Below are 17,179 nucleotides of genomic sequence, written 5' to 3'. Positions count from 1 at the left end.
ATAAATAATAATAAATTTTATTTATATCCCGCCCTCCCCAGCCGAAGCCGGGCTCAGGGCGGCTAACAACAATCAAATAATCAGTCAAATAATCACACAATCTAAAAATATTTCATTATAAAAATTAATTAAATCAAATTGATGGCAACCAATTAAGCAAAATTCTGAGCAGGTTGCCAGAGGAGGGAGTCAGGCTGCGCCCTGACCAAAAGCCTGGCGGAACAACTCTGTCTTGCAGGCCCTGCGGAAAGATGTCAGGTCCCGCAGGGCCCTAGTCTCTTGTGACAGAGCATTCCACCAGTTTGGAGCCGCAGCCGAGAAGGCCCTGGCTCTAGTTGAGGCCAGCCTAACCTCTCTGAGGCCTGGGACCTTGAGGATGTTATTATTTGCAGACCGTAGGTTTCTCTTTGGGGCATACCAGGAGAGGCGGTCCCGTAGGTACGAGGGTCCTAGGCCGTATAGGGCTTTAAAGGTTAAAACCAGCACCTTAAACCTGATCCTGTACTCCACCGGGAGCCAGTGCAGCTGGTATAATACCGGCTGATGGAAAATCGAGGTGGTGAATATGTGGGGTGAACTACCTGCTTTTTTATGGACAAGGAATTCCATTGATATTGGGGGCTGAGATTTTTGACCCCAGGGGTCATGCTCATTCAGCATACCCAAATCTCAGGTGTCTGCATACTGAGAAGAGCTTGAACTGCTCCCTGTCTTACTACTCACTGGCATGGCGCAAGAAACCCACACCAGAGAGGGGTTTAGTGCAGATGGTAGCATCCACATGGACCACAGGTGCAATGCTAGTAGCGTTAAGATCTCTTTGTGAAACGCTGCCTCCATCTTGAGGGCCTTCTCCCCAAGGCCTCTGAGACTGATTCAGCAGCAACAGCTCTCCCCATGCAGAAGTACTTTACTCCCAAGGCTGGCACAAGAGACTGTGCTGCCTGAATGGTCTCCTTCCTTCCCTTTACTTTCTTCTTGTTGTTTTGCGGCTGTTTTAGTGCCAGCAGTGCTGGCATGGCTTTCCACCTCCTTCCTCCGTCTAGGACGGCCCAAGGTCCTTCATCAGAGTGAAGCGTTCTGGCTGTGGAACTGCTGCAACTCCTAGCTGGTGCCCAAAATGGGGGATCGGCCGGGGGTGGGGGTGGAGTTTAAACCTACAGCAATTTCAAAAATTGCCCCTTAATTCTCGGCACTGTTTTTAGCCTCTTCAAAGCTGCGCCATCCAGAATGAGGTAAGGGCAGAGGGAGCCAGTGTGGTGTAGTGGTTAAGAGCAGTAGATTCGTAATCTGGGGAACCAGGTTCGTGTCTCCGCTCCTCCACATGCAGTTGCTGGGTGACCTTGGGCCAGTCACACTTCTCTGAAGTCTCTCAGCCCCACTCACCTCACAGAGTGTTTGTTGTGGGGGAAGAAGGGAAAGGAGATTGTTAGCCGCTTTGAGACTCCTGAAGGGGAGTGAAAGGCGGGATATCAAATCCAAACTCTTCTTCTTCTTGCTGAATGGCCAGAAAAGGCACAGCAGGCCAGTGGAAGCAAGTGGCCAGGCGTGGAGGGGGACTCCCAAATCTGCCTCTCTGGGTCCACCACCTGAAGCATTTAACTTAGTTTACCTAATGCTAGGGCTGGCCCTCTTTACTCTTCCTATGCACATGCTCACCTAGCTGTTTACCATACAGGGAAAAATGGCTGCAACGGAGACATTATGTCCAGTGCGGTACACAAAGATAGGATTCTCCCTCTCTCGCTGCCAGCAATGAGACAAGGTCAACTCAAGCTATCCATGCAGAAAAGGTTTATACTCACGATGATAGGGATGCTGTTGGCTCTCGAGAGGATCTGCTTGACTAAGCGGTATCTGTCATACAGGGGCTTCATCATCTGCCGCTCGTGTTTCGTTACCTGAAATGACGAAGGCACAGTTGGCTGCTTGAGAGGCGTGGTGATGGAGTTTGCAGGAAGCAACAGACTGTGACTATTGCGCCAACTATTTCACTGCCCTCTGCCAAACCTCCTGCGAGAAGGCAGGACTATCGCTTCCTCAGCAGGTGCTGAAACTAAAACGGAGGCCAACCCCTCTCTCCCATCCACCAAGAAGCCTGGTGAAAACTTGGGTTCTCTGTCATCAGTTCTCCAACCTTCAACCCGCTTGGCAGATTGCCCTGCCCAGATCTATAGTTCCGTTTCTGCAGTTCTAAATTAGGCTTCATTTTTATTGCCAACTTGGCAATATGCCTCTGAATACCAGTTGCTGGAGACACTGCACTCCTGTTCTGTTTGGGAGCTTCCTGTAAGCATCTGGTTGTCTGATCAGCAGGGCTTTTTCTTATTCTAAAACCAATAATGCCTAGCTCCTTTCAATGGTGTAAGTCAGGCATCCCCAACCTGCAGTCCTCCAGATGTCGTGGCCTACAACTCCCATGATCCCTAGCTCACAGGACCAGTGGTCAGGGATGATGGGAATTGTAGTCCAAAACATCTGGAGGGCCGAAGGTTGGGGATGCCTGGTCTAAGTCAAAGGTCTGTTCTTGCCTCCATGTTATCTAAAAAGCCTTTGCCTATTTTCTGCTTTTTTTATCAGCAGCTTTAGCTAAACAAGCAGCTTTGTCAATTACGAGGAAGACATAAATGTTGCAAAGAGAGAAGCATAATAAGCTGTGAGATGTCATGAAAAGAGGGCTTCTGGAAGTAATTTAGTGTATTTCTTTGCATTTATATTACTGCACCAGATTTAACTTCTGCATGGAATTAGACCCCCCAGTGTCCGGCTTTTCAGAGGAGGCAGACAAGTTAAATTACTTATTGGAAACTGTTTTCTTCGTATTGCCCCTGTAACCCTCCTTTGAAATCTATAATGGCAGTAATAACCCTGTTGTTAGGTGGGGCCATAAAACACTGCTTCCAAGAAGGAAAAATAAAAAGAAGGCAATTGCAATGCTTAAACAATGGCCTGAGTAGCACACATTTCAAGAATAACAATAACAAAAAAACAGACAAGAAGAAAACGTTATCAGAACAGCAAATGGGGGGAAACAACACTCAGCTGTTGGCCATAAATAACCTGTATGATGGCTCTCTCCATGCCTCCAAAATGTTTTCATTACTTATTGAATCATCAACATAGTTTTGTAAGGATCAACACTGGAGGAAATGTATTTTGTGTTTTTATATTGTATTTTTTTATGTTGTGAACTGCCCTGAGATCTATGGATGAAGGGTGGTATAAAAGGTAAAGGGACCCCTGACCATTAGGTCCAGTCATGACCGACTCTGGGGTTGCGGCGCTCATCTCGCTTTATTGGCCGAGGGAGCTGGCGTTTGTCCGCAGACAGCTTCCGGGTCATGTGGCCAGCATGACCAAGCTGCTTATGGCGAACCAGAGCAGCGCACGGAAACGCCGTTTACCTTCCCACTGGAGCGGTACCTATTTATCTACTTGCACTTTGATGTGCTTTTGAACTGCTAGGTTGGCAGGAGCAGGGACCGAGCAACGGGAGCTCACCCCGTCACGGGGATTCGAACCGCTGACCACCTGATCGGCAAGTCCTAGGCTCTGTGGTTTAACCCACAGCGCCACCCGCAATGGTATACAAATTTAATAAACAACAAACAACAACAACACAAAGTTTTAAGAAATCAGAACTTTTTCCTAAGAGAAAATAACAACTCCAGAAAGAGGGTGGGGTGGGGATGGACTTTTTAGAAACATCACTACCAGTCACATTAAAAACTGTGAGGACATTTTGACTAATTATCTGTTTCCCTGAACAAAGGACCATAAGTAGTGACAAAATGTTGCTGTGAAGTATGCAGGGGAAAGCCTTCCCTCCATACTACAGAGCCAAGTCATCGGTCGCTGCACTTTTGCACAGGTTCGAGAAACTGGCAAACTTTCCTACAATTTCCCATTTCGTGGTTTGTAGTGAACCAATACGGAACACATTTTACACGGATGCTGATGTACTTACTGGTCTTCCATGGATGCTCTCATAATACAAGAGGGCTTTTTGGAGAGCCACCTTCTCTGCTGCTATCTGATCTCTGGTCATATCCTGTATAAAAAGCAAGCAAGCAAGGGAAGGTTGGAAGGGAAACAATGACATTACTGCGGTTCCTACAAATTTATCCCTAATATTTCCCCGCCCCGTTCCTAGTCCCTCAAAAAGGAGCTATACAGAGCACAAGATCCTGATTCACAATACCATTTATTTCATTTTATTTGCCGCACCTCATACAAACCATTGTTCAGGAAACTACAATAATAACCAAATGAATGATAAGCAATACATAACAGCAAACGGAAGAGAAAACATCTAAAAAGCCAGCATGTTATTTTTGGGCTGCCAATCCTCATCTTAAGCAAGGCAGCCCCCTTCAGGCAAAAGGCCAATCACGTGCTGGCTGGTGAGCATGCCCAGTACACACATCTAGGGTATGTGTACCTTAATGTCTTCAGGGCGGTTTGCCTCAGTCCTTTTCTCTTGGAGCTTCTTCTGGATGGTGTCCAGGGTTGCCTCCACTGCTGGCTTAGCCAATTTATCAGACACATCCTGCTTCTTCTCTTCCTCCTTTTCTAGCTGGGAGCCAAAACTTTTGGGGAGTGTATTGCTACGTTGACGCATCACAGGAGCCAGGTCTTCCTCTGACATCTTCAGCTTTGACTCTAGTTTTGGAAGAGGAAGAAATAAATAAAACGAGAGTGTTGTATTTTCAGAATAGGCACCAGATGGAACCACTGCAGGACAATTATGTTGAGTTTGAAGTTCACAGGCTAGGATATCTCACCTTTCAGCTGCTTCCGAAACTTTGCAAGGTCATTTGTCCACTTCAGCACCTCCAGGTTGGCTGCTTTGTCACTGTGTGATGGCTATAAGGGGGAGGACAAACAGATGGGGATGCTTTTTTAATGACTGGAGATGACAGATATTGAAAGCAAGGGTGTATTCAAGAGCTTATTTGCTGTGATGAAAGCTGGATAACAGCTAAGGACCTTCTGGTTACCAGGAACCACTTTGCATGCATCACAGAAGTTGGGGCTGGTGGTTGCACAAAAGACTTGGGTAGCTTCTCTGCATTTTCCTGGCACCTTACTTACTCTATGAGTGCTGCTTGGCATAGGTAATATTCTAAAGGAAATAACAGTGTATGCTTTGTTATTGGACTTGCTTCTAAAAAAGCAAACCTTCTCTCTGCAAATGTCAAAGGCTCTTCAAAGTGTCCCAGGTCAGAGGGCAACAGACACCATCACAGAGAAATGCAACCTCGAAAAACCCCAACATTGCAAATTTGTAGCATTCCTTAGCCAGCTGAAAAGAGTGAATGGAATGGCTTGATCCTGTGCATGTTTACTCAGAAATTTGTGATTTCACCTGAGTTCAATGGGACTTGCTCCCAACTTAAGTGGGCACAGGACTGCAGCCTAGGAATGAAAGGTCTTAAAAGGCTGTCAATCATTCCCTTTGCTGTGCTACCCACAGAAAAAAATTGCCGCTTAGCAATACGATCCCTCAGGACAACTGACAGTGAACAGCTTACTCTGTATTTCCTCTCCTCTTCAAATTTGTCTTCGAACCTCCTGATCTTTTTCTTCAGTCCTTGAATCCTGCGGGTCAGCTGCGCTGGTGTCAGATCTTCTCGGTCATCTTCGTAAGACCCCAAAGAAGAACTTCTTCTCCTGTGATGAAGGCGAGGAAATGACTGAATTAATTGGTGTTAACAGGAAAGAAAGCTCTATACGATACAGAGAACTCCAGATTCCCCAAGAAGCCAGTAAGATCCTTATACAGGAGCAAAGGAAACTTGCCTAACAATATCAGGTCAGATTATTTGTCCATCTAGCTCAGAACTTGTATATTCTGACTGGCAGAATCTCTCCAGGCAAAAGTCAAGACCTTAAAAGATGCTCCCTGCCCCACTGCAGTCTCAAGTCAACAATAGCGAACTCAGGTGTTGAGTGCTGACAGAAATGAAATCAAAACAGGGTCTACAAGAGGCAGGTACTGACATTCTCAGGAAAATCCTGAAGTTGGTAGTAATAGGAAAAATATTTTAAAGCAAAACCAAGAAGGCAACCAACACCAAAAGCAGCCCAATGAGGACCAAGCATGTTCAGAAGACACGAAACGCTGAGCATCAGTTGGAAAAGGAAATGAGAAAACAAGAGTGAGATGCCTCACCTGAAGAGAACCACACCATGCTTTCAAAAGCACATAGCTTCCCCCAAAGGATTCTGGGAACAGTAGTCCACCCCTCACAGAGATAACATTCCCACCACCCTTAGCAAATTACGGTTCCCAGGATTCTCCGGGGAGAGAGAAAGCCACCTTCCTCATTCCACTGCACCTATGTTTTCTGCTAAAAGCAGAGGTACTTATTCTGGCCTGTTCTGGGGACTTTTTGGAGTGACCACTACTTACCCACCTACCTCATAAATGAATGTGAGTTGGGAGGAGAAGGAGGTACTTCTGTGTCATCCAGGTACAGCTGACTTTGCCCGTAGGCATAGAAACGAGGGGATAGCATTGGGTCGCTGTCTTCATCCAGCAGCTGGCGAATGAGGCGGCCAGCCTGAGGAGAGAGGCGAGCTTCGTTGGAATCTAAGCCATCACGTTGCCAGGAGGAGAAGGCAGGGACGGGTTCTGGAAATCAATTGGAAGGGAGCAACGATGGATTATTGACTCTTTTTTTAGTTGAATAGGTGTGATTTTCTAGCATGGTCAATAAGGATTGTTTCCCAGTTCCCCTAGACAAATGCTCCTCAATCTCTGGGTTCCTCAGAGGTTGTTAAGACTACAACTCCCACCATCCCCAGCCAGCTCAACCAGCAGTCAGGGATGATGGGAGTTGTAGATCAGTGCCCTAGATCAGTGCTAATTATCATGCCATTTCTGTTGGTCCTTGAACCTTGCTAGAACTGGTAACACACTGGTGTGAAGAAGAAATCAGAGACAGGAAATTGTCATTAAGGAGAAAGGATGAAACATGAAACAATAACACACATTTTAAAGGGAGGGTGGTGAAGAATACACAAACAAGGCTAGAATGTGCCTAACTTTATTTTGGGTTGTAGCCAATCAGGGAAATGGGCCTTCACTCATTATTTTGAGTGTAATGTTAGTACTAGCAGAGGTTTTCATTTTACAGCAAATTCCCCCAGCCTGGTGCCATCAAGATGTTTTAGACAGGCCCATGACCAAAGATGATGGACCTTGTAGTCCAAAATACATGGGGAGAACCAAGTTGGGGAAGGCTGCTCTACAGTCAGGTTTGTTTCAGTTAGTCTCTGGGAAGATGAATGGATTGCTGCTCCATTTACGAGTGGGATGTATCAATATTTTCAACATGTACACAGCTAATTTACGCTGATCACAGACACAAGTCAACAGCACATGCCCCGAGAGGTATCTTCAGATACATTAACTCTACACGTCGTATTAGCTGGTGCCTCTTGAATTGGCTCATACTGCATAAAAACAAATTCCCCTAAGACGACCATGAAGCCATAATAACCTTCAATACACAATCCCATCCAAAACTACATCAGCCTGATACATTTCATGATGTTCAACAACAGGGCTGGGCAATGTGCTCTGACATCTATTTTGCGATATCCTGTACTGTTATCCAACTAGAAGAAGCTATTACTAAAGTGGTAACTATAGATTGAAAGGGGTGGTGACTGTTGCATCTGCATGTTTTTATCATGTTTTAATTCAGCATTGAAGTGACCATCCCTTGCTTTCTCAACTGATACAGGGAACCAGGCCATAGCTCAGTGGTGCTACAGAGCTTTTGCACATTTGAGGCCTCAGGTTCCATCTATGGAAACCACAGAAAAGAAACCTAGGAATCAAAACTTGGAAAGGACATAGGATCTTGGAGAGTCCAAGCATTCCATGCCTGGCAAACCTCAGTAAAGACACCTCTATTTAACAGCTGTTGGAAGACTACAGTAATATACCAAGGGTCCCCAAACATATTTCTGTTAAGAACAAATTTCAGGTCCAATGTCAATCCTCCTGTATTCCCAAAGATGGAGACCGTCTACCTGACCAAGGTTGGCCACTCGTGCCTTCCCAGCATGCTCTGCTGAAGCCTTCCTCTTTTCCTTTGTGACATCATCAAACTTTATGCTACCTTGCATTTGCAGCCAAGCTTCTGTTATTTTGAATGATCAGGCAACAGGCATTTACCACTATCCTTCTGTGAAACAATGAATAGGCTATAATTCAGATTCAACCAACCCCATTTTCACATCTCAGACTAGCACCACCAAGTACAAATCAGCTCTTATCTGGTAGCTGGCCTTCATTGGCCAGTTTTAAGTATAACATGTTTTGTGTGAGAGATTGAGAAAGGGAATAAATCAAGACAGGAAACCAGGATGATCAAGTGTATTGGAACACACTGAAAAATAATGCTTTGTCTTGTGACTAGTCTCACCAGATCCCACGAGGACTCTTAATATTCTGTATTTGGATAGTTTACTAAGCTGGTTTGCATGCTCCTACTTAGCTTCTCGGGATTAGGTGGTTTAAGATTTGTGGCTTTGAACTTGTAATTCTGAAAGGGAACTCTGGAGTCAAAACACAGCAACTGCCCCCCAAGCGGTACAACTTTTAGGAAAAAGTGGAACAGCTACAAAAAGTCTTATTGAGCTTTAAAAATAATGCTTTTCCTGATTCTAAAGTGCTTAGTTCTGATCTTGTACTAGTCAGTCACCAGGTCTTTGGCTTTAGCAACTTGGAACTCTTTTGTTGTGTCCAGCTAAATCACCCCACCCCACAGTCATTCACTGCCAACTTTCCTGCATCAATGTTCAGCTTATACATTCAGCATAATCAAGGGGTCGATACTCCTGATCCACACTGCTGAAGCATGTTTGAACACTTCCCCCCAGAAAAGGCCTCCCTGTATGAGAAAACTGAAATATCAAGGAGAAGGATTAGGCCTGGTCTTCTTCCAGGTGAGCCACTTTTCAACATGCAGTGAGATATGCTTCACCCCCCATCCCCACAAAAAAATTAAATAGAAGAACATTCATGCTTCCAGCCTTCACCTTCACCCCCCAAGCATAACAGGAAAGCTTTATCATTTGATGTTGATGAACAGATAAACTGGCAGGGCTTGCCCTACAATTAAACCCACTCCCCATCTCTGCTCTTGTCTGTGCCCCCTAAGTTGGCCTGCTGCCCTTGAGTATGGTGGAGGATGCTGCCCCACCATCAGTGTTGAGGTAAAATCCAACTGGCAGTCCAGATGAATTTTTGTACATGGAATGAGGGGGCGCCATTTTGTCCTTTGCCTTAGGCAGCAAAATGACTCCTGAAAATACCCACTGCCCAAAATCTCCTCATAAATTGCTCCAAGTCAAATGGTTATCTAACGGGGATACTGTTGACATTTGGGAAATCCCATATTATCTATCCTCCACTCTGTCCTAGCACGCCAACTGCAAACGTTTCTTCCCAGTTTTCGAGTTGCTATTCTTTAAGCAAAGAAGGGAGGGAATGGGAGGGTCATATGGCAAAAGTTGACAACATAAGCAGAGAGGAATTTGGCCTGGATGAACCATTTTTGAAAAAATATGTTGTAGAAGGCTTGCGGAATTTCCAACAGATGTAGGCAGTGGGAAGTAGCTTATGGCTGGAAAGAACGCTAGGACAAATTTTGGCAAGGGAAAGTCTATTAATGGCTAGTTATAAATACAGCCTCCATGTTTACAGCAGTAGTCCTGTGGCCAATGCCGGGGGGGGTAAAGATAACAGGGAAAGGTTGTCTTCATGAACAAGCTCTGCTTCCCAGAGACATCTGATTGGCCACTGTTGTCAACAGCAAGGTCATTTCTACATACTTAGTACCTAGTTCTTACAAATATGCCAGCAAAGACTAAAGATAAGAAATAACTACTGAATTTGCTCCACTGAAAATTAACCACATGCTTCCAAGCAGTTATATGCTTCTTTCTGTTTCACCATCTGGGGTGCACTTACAGAAACCAAGCAACTGGAAGAAAACAACAGGGATTTCGCACCATAAAGCTGTAAAAACTGGTTGTTCCGAAAGTTAGATGGAAGCTTTATCACATGATCCTGCCATCAGTTCTACAGGCTTGCCTGCAACTGTGTAGGTGCCTATGAAAGTGCGAACTCTCTTAATACCTCCGTAGTGACAAATGATAGCAGCACAGAAGGCGTTAAAAGCATCCGAGGCAATATAGCATGCCACCCTCTCTAAACTCAACAGGTCAGTATGGTTAATTTCAAGACTGGAAACATTTACTTATTTCACACCCACAAAGGAAAACCAAACAACAACAACAAGACCATACCCTCCTTTAGGACTTAGCTATCTTAAATATTTAGTCTATTCTAAACACCTAACATATTCAACATATTTAAGGATTAACTGTATACGTGTTGTAAAAACTACTATACAGATACCATCAGTGTCACAAAAATTCTAGTCTCAAAACAGTACAAATTGTACATGGTGTAAATTACAAGCAACTATATAGGGCAAAACCACAAAAAGGACAGAAAAATTAGTCACTGTCAGCACTTAATTCAATAACTACTAGCTCGTTTCCCAAAATATCTGAAGCGGTGCCAAACTGCTACAATCAGGCAAGGCCATCTCAAGCCTTCTGAAAATGTTCCCTTCTTTGTTTGAACTTCCATTCAGTGGCGTCGCCTCACAGACAAGTAGGATTGACTACAGAGCACTGTGACATTATCCCATGCCCTATGTGATCCTTGAGTGGTTGGGAACATCAAAAGTAGTTCTTCCTCAGTTACATTTGAAGAATAATACTATTACCTGCAAATGCTCAAGCTACAATATGAAGTTGTCCCAGTAAGCAAGGCCAAGAGGACTAATGGGTTTTGGGGTGAGCAAAAAGGGTTCCACCAGAAATGTAGCAATGAGCATGGGTTGTCTAGTGTGGGATTAAGGGTCATGAGAGCCATCGCCAAGTGTGGTGGGGTGCCTGGTGATGGGTAGCCAAGAGGAGGGTGGAGTAATAGTTGTGAGATTGTGGCCCTGAAGGAAACAGAAAAGCACCATGCTAAAAAGGAGAGGGAACTGGGAGCTGGTCAGTTGAAATTATTGTTTTTTTGGGGGGAGGGGGAAGGACTGTAGGAATAAATAGCTCTCCTCCCTGCCCCCTCTGTAAATATATGTGTGTTTGTAGGAGTCAAATATATTGGACAATATTATTGTAAGGGGCAGATGAAGTGCAACTATGTATGGATTCAAAAGTACCACTTATTGGTTCTTACTGGGTGAAAACTTTCTCCAATAAAAACGCGAGTGGCAAACTGCGCCACAAGGGAAGCTCAGTGTAAGTGGCCTAACATACTTTGGCTCGTTGGTGTGAGAATGTGGTTGAGTTTAATATTCCTACATTATTATTTTTTAAAGTCAGCATAGGTGGATGCCAGCCAATCACCCCCAACTGCAGAACCTAGTCAACACAATTTTTGGCTTGGCTAGCAAGGCCAGCCCAAAATGGTGGTGCTTTGCTTGGCATTTCCCCATAGCATTTATCTCAGCTGAATCTGTGAATCTCCTGCCATGAAATATAGTGTGCTCCCGAGTGCTGAGCTCAGTAGAAACAGTTCCAGTGAACTATCACAAGTTACACGTGCGGAACAATCCTATGGACATTACTCAAAGCATATGTCCCAGTGAGTTTAACGGAGTTCACTGAATTATTGTAAGCGATTAGTGTCAGAATGCAGAGAGAAGCCTCTAAGAAACAGGCTTATCCATTAAAATGTGTTAGAAGTTATCCTTTGCATTGCAAAGTTTGAGAATGTACTGGGGAGCCAACCACTGTCCTTTGTTTTTCCAGATTCTTACAAAGTGTTTTACTCCTTTATTAGTGTCCTCCTGAAATACATCCCTGCAAATAAAACCACCATCCCTATGTATAAAATCACACAGGTGCAGTGATAAAGAATCAGTGATACCTGCTACACTTATAACTGCATGTTAGCTTCTTGATATGGTTCCACACACACCCAATAAACTTTTTCAAGCAATCCTGGGTTATGCTGAAGGAGTCTTTTGCTTCAAGGCCAATTTCAGCTCAGTGAACCCTAACTGGGGGGGGGGGGGGCTTTTTCGAAGATCTTCCGAAATGTGATGAGTTGCAAACAGGGATAACATTTCCAGATATGAACTCTAAGGAAAATCTCCACAAGCGTACATTAAAATGGCATGTGGCGAGTGAGGGTGCTCGTATAACATGGACGCCACACCTCCGTCGGCCCACCTCAACAGCTGTCTTGCAGGAAAGGGCACACTCTGTGCCACAAATTATGGTACGGTAAAGGGGACAATGTGGGACTAAGTGAAATGCTCCTGGGTTTCTTTGTTTACCAAATGGGTGGCAGAAACACCATTTCACAGCCCTTGTTTTGGGGCTACAAAACAGTAAGATGAGATTGCAGCTGACACCACCTCTTTTAGCCCTTACATAACCCTCATATTTTCCCATGTTATCACGCAGGAGGGTGGGTGACACAGAAGCACCCTTGTGGAAATAAGCGTTGCTTACAGCTTTCGCTTTTAAAATGTCCCTGTCATAGAGAGGAACTTCTGCGTGAGAATCTCAAGGTAAGACTCAACTGCCCTCTTGTCTTTCTCTCCCAGTCACAGCCCTATTGGTATTTAATATCTAGACTTCAAAGCAGGGAAGGAAATACTTTGGTTCAACCACCGACAGCTGAATCCACAGGGGGCTGACAGAGGAACTCTCATCCAGGTCACCTTAGAAAAGATGAAAAGCAACTGTCCCTTTCCAGGGCATGGCTCATTCGAATATTCAGGAAACGTAATGAAAGATGAGCAGCACTTTAGACCCAAGGGGGTCACATCTAGGAAATTATCAGCTTGCAAAACTAAAATCATGTCAGCTGGTGTCTTCCATCAGCAACACCCACAACTGCTGGTACTGCAAATCTGCATTTAGCTGCCTTAATCAACCCTGCTTTAAAATTCTGAACTGATAACATAAGTGGCATGTATGTATAAATTGACATAAACTCTAAAAGGTGTCTATCTAAAAAAGACAATTTCCCCACATAGTTTGCTTCACTTTTGTAGAGGCAAGAGGGTATCTGCTCTTGCCCTCAAACTTACAAATATGAGAACTTGGTAATAAGCTACCATTAATTACATGTATAGTAAGAGGAAGGTTGAAAATTCACAAGAAACCCCAAACTCTGCATTTCAAAGAACAAGACCAAATACTAGCCTTTCAGCACCATTATGTACTGAAAATTTCCCTTGCAATTTCAGCTTTAGAAAACTCTGGGAATGAGGACACAAAAACAGCCATTTCACAGAAAAGAAAAATGCCACTCCTAGCTTCCCTTTCTTGGAAAGATAAAAATGTCCCATTCAAAACCGCAATTTTCATGAATGTAAACAAACGAAAGTGATTTCCCCCCTCCCACCTTTGCTCCTCTCCTAGTGGATATTCCAGTGGAAGTGTGCCTGTGTGTGTCCAGACATATGGAAACCATTAAAAGGGCTGATGCAAAACATCTCTGTCCTGTCAAGCTGAGAAAGAGCAACCACATCATTTGAAGCACAATCAATTTAAGATATTTAAAGCAAGGGAAAACCCTACCAAACACTGTAGTTTTTTTATATTGTAATTTTATGGTGTGACCCGCCCTGAGATCTATGGGTATAAGATGGTGTACAACTTACTATTATTATTATTATTATTATTATTATTATTATTATTAGTTGTTGTTGTTGTTGTTATCATCATCATCATCAACAACAACAACATAATTTTACATGCAGGGAAAAACACACACACACACAAAGGAATTTCAGGTAAGTTCCATAGGACTAGTGGAGTGGGAAAGTAAGCAAGTTTTGTTATCTGAACTTCGAAAAGCAGAAGGAAATCCCCTCCAGATAAGCAAAATAATGCTGATGCTCTGGGTTTTGAGTGGTGACACTGCTAGGAATACCAGAGCATTATTCTTTCAGCTGCTTCGTGATTAAGCAAGTAAAAAGGGCAATTAAAAAGACAAGGACATTCACTTTCTTCTTCTCCAAGCCATGTGTCCCCACATCCTTTCCTGTTGTTGCAGGTCAGTCACCAAAGGGGGAAGACAAGACATATAACCACACCACCAAGAGAGTTCTCTCACTCGTGCAAGCCTACCTTCCCAGTTGTTGTTGTCACTGCACAAGGCTGTCAGGTCCAGTCGAGGCACTTCGGATACAAAGCTCTCTTCTTGGCCATCGGCATCTTGGTTCCTCTGTAGTTTGGCTTCAGGGATGCTGGGGTGCTCCTGGATCTTCATGCTTGAATTCTGCAACAATCCCCCAGAACAAGAAACAAATTCACAGTTGTTTTTTGCAATGTTCAGTGCAAGAGAGGGGGAAGGAAAAACCAAAACAGACGCAGATGCAAGTTCTTGCAAAAATAATAATAAAGAATGCTTCTTCTCTTTTATAGATAAACACAAAACAACAGTCTTGGGTGCTTTTCCAGCTTAGTATCCAAATGATCTCCGCTCAGCCCCACCCCCCTTCAATTTTAATTGGTCACTAGTATCAGAAAAATAATAAAATCCTTTTCTCCAAAAACTTTATCCTTGGCTTAAAATGTCACAGCAAGCAGTCCGGAGGGGGCTTTTCTCTCCATAACTGCAAGCAGCAGCTGATATAGAGTCTCTGGTTGCTGAATGAGATACAGAAGGAGGCAGAACAGCCGATGTGTCTTCTTCTAAAGCACAAGGCTTTTGAGGCAGTCAAAAAACCCACCACCCGTTGCTAGGGCTGCTGTAGCAACGAAATGTGTCTTTTGGAAACAGACACCACCATCTCCCTGCTCTCTCTCTGGAGGAAGCCGAGCCGCCTGACAAGGAGCGCCACCAGCGACGACAACGTCCGCGAAGGCTCTCCGGGCAAGCTCTGCTGGCGTAGATCAATTAGTGCCCGTTAAGCTGCGCTGGCTGCGGCTTGGCTTCCTGTGGTTGTTCTCTAGCTGGGTGTGGGGGGAGAGCAGGACTATTTATGGAGGAGCTCTGGGGCACGGTTGCGCAAGCCCAAATTCTAAGGGGGTTTGGGCATTGAACAACTGGAGGCTGCGGGACAGAAGCCAGAGGACTGGGAACACTTCCTGCTCATCTTCTCTCTGGCCCCCACCCGCAATTCCTAAACTGCCAAGGAGGTGATCTATAATTTACATGGCAGGGCGGGGGGAAACAGCAGCTCTTTTGCTGTGCTAGCACTCACTCAAACGACATCGGAGATGTATTTTGCCTCTGGGAACACAGAACTCGTTGCTCTCGGTCCCCTCTGTTATTTGCTTTTGCGCGCTTAATTTGTCTGACTTCACCTTCTGAGTTCTTAGCCCTGCCTGACCCCCTCCTCAGTACAAAAATGGCCTTGGGCCCACTTTACTTGCAGGATTGCCTTATCCCCTAGGTGCCCACTCGACTACAGTGGTACCTCAGGTTACAGATGCTTTTGGTTATAGATGCTTCAGGTTACAGATTCTGCTAACCCAGAAATAGTACCTCAGGTTAAGAATATTGCACCAGGATGAGAACAGAAATCGTGCTCCGGAGGCAGCGGTAGGCCCCATTAGCTAAAGTGGCACCTCAGGTTAAGAACAGTTTCAGGTTAAAAACGGACCTCCGGAACGACTTAAGTTCTTAACCCGAGGTACCACTGTACTTAAGATCTGCAGAACAGGGACTGTTGCAGGTGCCATGTAATATTCATTCCGTAGTTGCAAGAAACTTATCTCTCAGTGTGGCAGCACCTACAACTTTGGAACTCCCTGTTAATTGACCTAGGCAAGTGCCTTCACTTTTTTCTTTTTGGTACCTGCTTAAAACATGGGATGTAGATGTTGCTGCATTTTTTATCTTTTTAATTGTTGGTTTTGATTGCCTTGTCTTAATTTTTTTTAAAATAAAAACTGTTTTCATTGAAAATTTTAATATTTCCTGCAAACTACTTAGAGGTTTTATTACAATCGAGTGGTATATAAAGTTAAAACAAAAACGTCAAGGTTGAGAGGTTCGGTCCATAGGGCAGTTACCAATACAAAAAATGATCTTTACCATTAAAAAAAAAAATGGAAGAAGGGAGTGAGGTTGGGATGTCCATTTCGATTTGCATTTTAATAAAATATGGAAAATATGCAACTATCAAAGACAGACAATGCTATAAGAAACCTAATTTAAACAAACAAACTTCTGTCCTGTGAGAAATAACAACATATATGATTAAACTGAGCTACACATTCAAATAGGGTCTAGTGCACATCTTGAGCATATTGGCTTGGAAGTCAACCCCACTTATTTTGGCTGAACCTTCTTCCAAAAATGTGTGCTTAGGATCAGTCAGGAATCGTAGGCATGTTTGCTCATAAGTCTGTCTGACTTGCTCACTTTCCAGTTAAGCTCACAGGTTGAAGTTTATGGGTGCAATCCTACTCCCAGAGGAATCAACAGGAATACCTTGATTTTTGTGTTATCGCAGCCCATTTTGGAGTTACTCTTTTTAAAAATGATGGTTACATTCATTCTGAGGCAAATGCATTTCCTCAAGAGCCTGAGTTAAATGGATAGTGTCCTGATTAGGACTGCAATTAATCAGGACTGTCTCCAGGCATGCATGTAACAGGAGCAACAACAAATTTTAACAGTGCAATCCTATGCGTGCTTACTTAGAATTCCACTGTGTTCAATGAGGCTTACTCCACAGTAAGTGCGTATAGGACTGCAGACTTAAGTAGGGGATCTGGGTCCACTAAGAGGGAGTCAAGGATGCTGCACTAAGAATCTAGATTTCAGACCCAGGAAGCGCCACACGTTAAGCAGATTGCCTGAGCAAGGAGGACGATGACGTACAAAATGTAAACAACCGCCCCACGGAAGCACTAGAGAATCTAAAGGGTAATAATCTGCTCATACGGCACATTTCTGCTTGCCATACCAGATACAAGACGAGAGACAGAGACAGAAAGAGAGAGAGAGAAAAAAAGCTCTGTTCAAAACAGGCACATTTCCTTGGCTGAATTCATTCTGAGTTTTAAAGCGACAGTGATGCGGCGACAAAATCAACTGTTCCTCACAACTACAGATAGATTTGCTTTCCCAAATGCAGTGCTTGGCATGTGTCTTGCTTTGGAT

General features: G+C 44.2%; 1 protein-coding gene and 1 long non-coding RNA gene across 6 annotated transcripts in view; one reads left to right on the top strand and one right to left on the bottom strand.

The window, feature by feature from the left end:
* Nucleotides 1–17,179, bottom strand: part of FAM13A (family with sequence similarity 13 member A) — a 149,046-nt gene that overhangs the window by 7,157 nt on the left and 124,710 nt on the right. For all 4 annotated transcript variants that reach the window (XM_081206972.1, XM_081206971.1, XM_081206973.1 and 1 more), the window contains 7 exons: nt 14,191–14,341; nt 6,424–6,637; nt 5,535–5,673; nt 4,785–4,866; nt 4,442–4,662; nt 3,968–4,051; nt 1,806–1,901 (listed from right to left, as the gene is read on the bottom strand). In XM_081206972.1, the coding sequence (XP_081063098.1) occupies nt 1,806–1,901; nt 3,968–4,051; nt 4,442–4,662; nt 4,785–4,866; nt 5,535–5,673; nt 6,424–6,637; nt 14,191–14,341 (987 nt within the window). The remainder of the gene's footprint in view (nt 1–1,805; nt 1,902–3,967; nt 4,052–4,441; nt 4,663–4,784; nt 4,867–5,534; nt 5,674–6,423; nt 6,638–14,190; nt 14,342–17,179) is intronic.
* LOC308594396 lies at nt 8,058–12,107 on the top strand. Of its 2 annotated transcripts, XR_014011432.1 has the most exons (3): nt 8,070–8,964; nt 10,168–10,244; nt 10,683–12,107. It is a non-coding gene; the product is annotated as an uncharacterized lncRNA (long non-coding RNA). The 2 variants fall into 2 exon arrangements; XR_014011431.1 differs by having other exon boundaries at nt 8,058–10,244.

This window comes from Podarcis bocagei (genome assembly GCF_964188305.1).
Source record: "Podarcis bocagei genome assembly, chromosome: 9".
Classification (NCBI taxonomy): Eukaryota; Metazoa; Chordata; class Lepidosauria; order Squamata; family Lacertidae; genus Podarcis; species Podarcis bocagei.
Note: the sequence above shows the minus strand (reverse complement) of the source record. Positions and strands in the feature narration are given on the sequence as shown.